Source organism: Hyalella azteca, unplaced genomic scaffold, assembly GCF_000764305.2.
Source record: "Hyalella azteca isolate HAZT.00-mixed unplaced genomic scaffold, Hazt_2.0.2 contig1832, whole genome shotgun sequence".
NCBI classification, from domain to species: Eukaryota; Metazoa; Arthropoda; class Malacostraca; order Amphipoda; family Hyalellidae; genus Hyalella; species Hyalella azteca.
The window spans coordinates 1-5,921 of record NW_025932129.1 but is presented as its reverse complement, the minus strand read 5'-3'; the positions used below and the strand labels follow the sequence as shown (position 1 = coordinate 5,921).

The 5,921-nt window shown below is 38.0% G+C and overlaps 1 protein-coding gene across 1 annotated transcript; it reads left to right on the top strand.

Moving 5' to 3' along the window:
- Nucleotides 1-1,400: 1,400 nt before the first annotated feature.
- On the top strand, nucleotides 1,401-5,360 carry LOC108676109 (the record flags this gene model as incomplete). The annotated part of the gene is made up of 5 exons (XM_047884145.1): nucleotides 1,401-1,417; nucleotides 1,475-1,608; nucleotides 2,367-2,500; nucleotides 4,448-4,688; nucleotides 5,282-5,360. Coding segments are annotated over exons 1-5 (605 nt in total), but the record flags the coding sequence as incomplete, so codon positions are not given.
- Nucleotides 5,361-5,921: the final 561 nt, after the last annotated feature.

Genomic DNA, 5,921 nt, shown 5'->3' with positions numbered 1-5,921 from the left:
AGCGATTTTTACGCGCGTTTTCACTTATGACGTCATTCCTTGTGCGCAGCAGTGTTGCAGGTTGCCCCACGTTACGTTGAACCGCAACTTTTGTACTCGGTGAACCCTAGCCGCCCTACTGCTGGATGCTGTCTACCGACTATCAATTATTTGCGGAATTTGTAATTCTTTCTTTACTCTCAATGAACAAATGTATACTCTTAAATATAAAATGTACTCAGCCAATATTCGCAAAAAGTCTCAACAGTAAATAAATTGAGCGATCGATATTTCCAAGTCTTTTTGCACGTTGATCGGGTTGCACTTGAAAAAGTTTTAGAAGAAGTTGATCCTTAGAAGATAAACTTTTTTTACATCCGCATGCGTAGTTGCTTGATCGATTCTCAATCATTCTCTTAACATTGTTGTCGCTAAATTCATAATACTGTCAGATTAGAGTATTTCATCCGTGATGGAAATGTGATGTCGGAAATATATTTTTGTGTGTAAACTCAATTAGTTTGTTATTTTAAAGCTTATAATTTTTCTCTTGGGTCTTCAATTCTAATCAATTCGCCCGTTTCTATTTTCCAGATTCCATCAAAAGATGCCTGTTCTGTTTTATATTTTGTGTGTATTTGCGATAAGCCCTTCAATACTTGTCACTCTACTTGCTCATGAGTGGAATGTAGACGAGAGTTTGGCATCGCAAGTTTTTCCTTCAGTCAGACTGAAAAGAAATGCCGAGCAAAGATTTACACTCGATAAATTCGGGGCCATTAATACCGCTACCCCAGATTCTGCCGACGGAAACCTCGACGAGGATTTCATGAATGCTGTTGAAGTGTTCGACCCTGAAGCCTCTTCTTCACATGACAGCAAAGGAAGTTCAAATAAAATTTCTAGCCAAAAATCTACTGTCGAAGATTCAGCCTCTAGTCAAATGAAGGGAAATGCAACTTATGTAAACTATTGTTGCTCGCCTGAAGAACTGTACGACTTCGCGACGATGCAGTGCGTACCTAGCAATGTTACTACCAAAGCTGTCTTCCACGACAATGTGAGTCTATAATTTTAAATAAATAGTACAGTTTAGATTAGATGAAGATGCGTTTTCTGTCATGAAATTATTTTCATTTTAAATCAAATCTTATGATGGACATAATCTATTTATTGTGTAATGTTGATCAAACAGTCTCATAATTTTTTTCCGCTTATAGAAGAACATACTAAATGTTATGTTATGTTATTTTATGTTATGTTATATTATGTTATGTTACGTTGCATTATGTTATATTATGTTATGTTACGTTGCGTTATGTTATATTATGCTACGCTGCGTTACGTTGTCTTGTATGTAACTGCCGTTCCCACACACAGACAGGGGCTCCTGTAACAGGCATACACCAGGTAGCGGTGGTATGTTATGTTACGTTGCGTTATGTTATATTATACTATGTTACGTTGCGTTATGTTATGTTGTATGTAACTGCAGTATCCACACACAGACAGGGGCTCCTGTAACAGGCATACACCAGGTGGCGGTGGTAGGTCTCCCGAACTGCAGCTTCTACCACCTCTCTACCAGCGTCAACGGCAACCAGGACCAGTTCATCCTCAAGCCTGATGGTTAGATTTATTAAGGATATAATATTTTTGTTAATGTTACATTTCTCNCATAAACTGTCTCTTATACACATCTAGATGTGTATAAGAGACAGGTGCTAGCCTGCTTGGAGATCTAGGTTCGTCTTCTTCACTTTTATTCAGGGCAGGATTATAATTTTCTAGATCTAAGCCAGCTCGCATCACTTAATATAAGGCTTTATTTAGAAAAACTCTCGTCGATATATCCATATGGGTTGTCTTCAACATATTACTTTGTTTTTCTATATAATCAGGCTGCAAGTTATTCTTTGATTAAACCATATAAGCATGATATAAATGTTGAAATACATTTAATTCTATTTATTTTTTCATAAAATCTTATCAATTTTTATTTTCTTATGAATCTGAGTTGAATCATTTAAGTAAACCATGAAACAATAAAAAATATTTTATTATTTCAAACACACAGTTCACACAATTCGACAATTTTTCGATTTTGAACATCGATATGAGGTAGAATAATTATTGATCTCCAGAGCATTAAAAATTAGCATTAAATCTATATGACTTGTGATCGATATTTTCTGTAGACCTCATCTCTGGGGGCTAAGGACTCTCACGCAAAGACTGGAATAATGTTAATGTTCACAATAATTTATCTAAAGCGTCTTACTTCAAGGGGGGTTGGTGAAAGACCGGAAATTTTAATGATCATTAGTGATCAAAGACTGGAATAATATTAATGATCACAACAATTTATTTAAAGTGTCTTACTCCAGGTGGGTTGGTGGTGGGTGACCTGAGCGACTACTCCGACGCGTCGCCCTTCACGGTCCCGTATGGGAAATACTGCCTTGTGTTCCCGGCATATGATGTCATGGAATCGTTCGTCTGTTTCCCCGAAGTAGACCCGGTGAGCTTGTTTCTCTTATGCTGTTTATTGTCTAATCAAGGAAATTTCATTATTTTCGGTCATTATTCTACGATTTTTTATAACAATGGTACAATATTGAAAGATTTATTCATCACCAGAGTCGCCATCAAGTGCGAAGTCAATTTCTTATATGGGACTGAACTGTTGCCTTCCCATTACCTTATTAAACAGAGTTATTAAACAGAGAAACTTGTAAATTAGCATGCATGTTTGCCATCATGCGAAGTGCTTCTTCGGAGAAGAAGCACTTCGATTTTTTATTAATATCGAGTATTTTGTAGCAATTCTTCAAAAACAATTAGGGTCATTAATGCTAAAATATCTTCCTAAATTAAGAAAAGAAACAGGAATTGTCAAGTACCGCTTTGTCGTCACCATAATATATCGAATTTGTCTGCCTGCTAATGCCTACATTTCCACGACATCACTCAAACGTATTGATGTTGAAGATTAGTCCGCTAACTGCACGCCCCACGATCGTAATCTTACTGTCCCACGGGGCATATTTTTCATCGAACTGTCCTTGTCGCGCCTTAAAAGTAGCCCGAGGATTAGGCTTCTTGCGATGCCTCTGCTGCCGCAATCTGTTTTGTCACCGCTTTAGGTTTCATCATTCAAGAAAAAAAAACACAGATGAGAATCGTTTGTCTTTTCTGAGCATCTGCTGCTGGCTTCTCTCGGTTGGATCAATGTAAAACTTTTGTCATCAGCCCTATATAACTCAGCGGGGTCATATTTTTAATCGTTTTGCTACTAACTTATCCAATTTAGAAAGAATATATCACACTGAAATCCATTTTAAAATTATTTTGGATCCACAACCGAGACTAGCCCTCAATTTTTTCTACTCGCGTTTGGTCATGTTTAGACTTGGGCCCCATCATGAGTCGAGCATCGGTCTCACTGATGTAAGCACATCCGAACACCGTGGCTTGGTTCCCAAGAAAATTGCCCTGTAGACTGTAGTTCCTCAGCTTGTTATTTTAGCTTGTTATTTTCGTCACGGGGCCGTGTGCTGGTTGGAACACTTAACAGATACAGTCTTCTCATCACAGTTTAATTTGTTATAAATCGTTAGGATGATTGTTTTATATATGTGCTGCTATTTATACACTTACGTTTATTGCATTTCTGCTCGGAAATATATTCTGGTCTGGTCACGACACTCTTGTCCAAACATTGTGATAAAAAACTAGGAATTCGCTGGGGAAAAAACTGCTTTCATGAAAATAATTATCCGTAATTTATTTGTGCTATAAGAATCTATTAACGCATTCGTATTGCCTTCATTCATTGTCACAGACTGTGGAAAACTCCCAAGAGAGCTTCAAGCGCGCCGTGTACCCGGTATGCCTGCTGGTGAGCGCTGGCTTCTTGCTGTTGACGCTGCTAGCGTATTTGCACTATAAGAATCTAATAACGTATTCTTATTGAGTTATTGGTTTTATTTGTTAGCACAGACTGTGGAAAACTCCCAAGAGAGCTTCAAGCGTGCCGTGTACCCTGTATGCCTGCTGGTGAGCGCTGGCTTCTTACTACTGACGCTGCTAGCGTATTTGCACTATAAGAATCTAATAACGTATTCTTATTGAGTTATTGTCTTCATTCATTGGCACAGACTGTGGAAAACTCCCAAGAGAGCTTCAAGCGTGCCGTGTACCCGGTATGCCTGCTGGTGAGCGCTGGCTTCCTACTGCTGTCGCTACCAGCGTATTTGCACTATAAGAATCTAATAACGTATTCTTATTGAGTTGTTGTTTTCATTTGTTGGCACAGACTGTGGAAAACTCCCAAGAGAGCTTCAAGCGCGCCGTGTACCCGGTATGCCTGCTGGTGAGCGCAGGTTTCTTGCTACTGACGCTGCTAGCGTATTTGCACTATAAGAATCTAATAACGCATTTATATTGTCTTCATTTGTTGTCACAGACTGTGGAAAACTCCCAAGAGAGCTTTAAGCGCGCCGTGTACCCGGTATGCCTGCTGGTGAGCGCTGGCTTCCTGCTACTGACGCTGCTAGCGTACTGCGTGGTCAAGGAGCTGAGGGCGGACCAGCTCTCCAAGTGTTTCATGTGTAGCGTCGGTATGCTGGCATGCGCACAGATTATCATGGTCGCCGGCATGTGGGGCAGAGATGACCTCATGGAGTCAACGATGTGCGTCATAATAGGTCAGAATATGAGACTAAAAGACTAAAAATTAAAAATTAGATCAGTACATACTACAGTGAATGACAGAGAGCGCATTTTCTCGTGTATAAATCAATTTTCATTGCGATTAGTGATGTCACGGACGGAGCAATACGAGCACACTAGCGCCTTTTTTCCATAAATGAGAAAATGCGCTAAAAATGACGGAAAGAGAGCAAAATTCAAGCTCCATGCAGGCAATGACAGTCACATATCTGCTTATATATGTACATTCTTGGACATTTATAACGTTATTGAGTTTATACTGAATGGTTTTGATTACTCATGGTGTAGACTCAATTAAAAGCAGTATTTGTCGTACAGCTCATATTAACTGCTTATTCGCTCCCCATCCTCTTATCCATAAAGTAAAGTATCCTCAATGCTTCAAGTCCAATTTTTTTAGTGATTTCAGGTTCAAAAATTTTTTGAAAACCAATTTTACAGCCAATCGAGCATTTTGTAATTTGAAGAACTATTTATATATATATAGACTTATTGATTTATATATTTAAAAATTTATTATAAAAGATTTTACTGCGATTTATATTACTAAAATAATTTTTTTTTACAGCTTCGTTGTCGCACTTTAGTTTCTTGTCTGCTTTCTTGTGGCTGAACGTCATCTGCATCATGATCTTCTCCTCCCTCTGGTGAGTTCATTGTTTTAAATTCTATTCTTTACTTAGCACTGAATGTCAAGACTAAAACTTTGTAATTTTCAAACCTGTTGGCAATCGTGCTATAAGATGGTAATTACTTAGCATTTAATGTTAAAACTAAAACTTGGTAATTTTCAAACCTGTTGGTAATCGTGCTATAAGATGTTAATTACTTAGTACTGAATGTTGAAACTAAAACTTGGTAATTTTCAAACCTGTTGGTAATCGTTCTATAAGATGGGCAAGAAATCACCCAGTTTTTACTAGCGAGTTTTTTTCTTAATAATTCGTCTCACGACTCGTAAAAAAAAAAGCCGGTGTACAGGCATTTAGTTGTCATGGTATGAGTATGTTTTTAATGATAGGGTTCTGTGCAGAATAGATATTTGGCCTTGATTTTAGTTATTTTTAATACAAGGGTTTTGTGCCAAGGACTTATATTGCCTTGATTTTAGTCGTTTTTAATGCAAGCGTTCTGTGCAAAAGACTATATTGCCTTGGTTTTAGTTGTTTTTAATGCAAGCGTTCTGTGCAAAAGACTATATTGCCTTG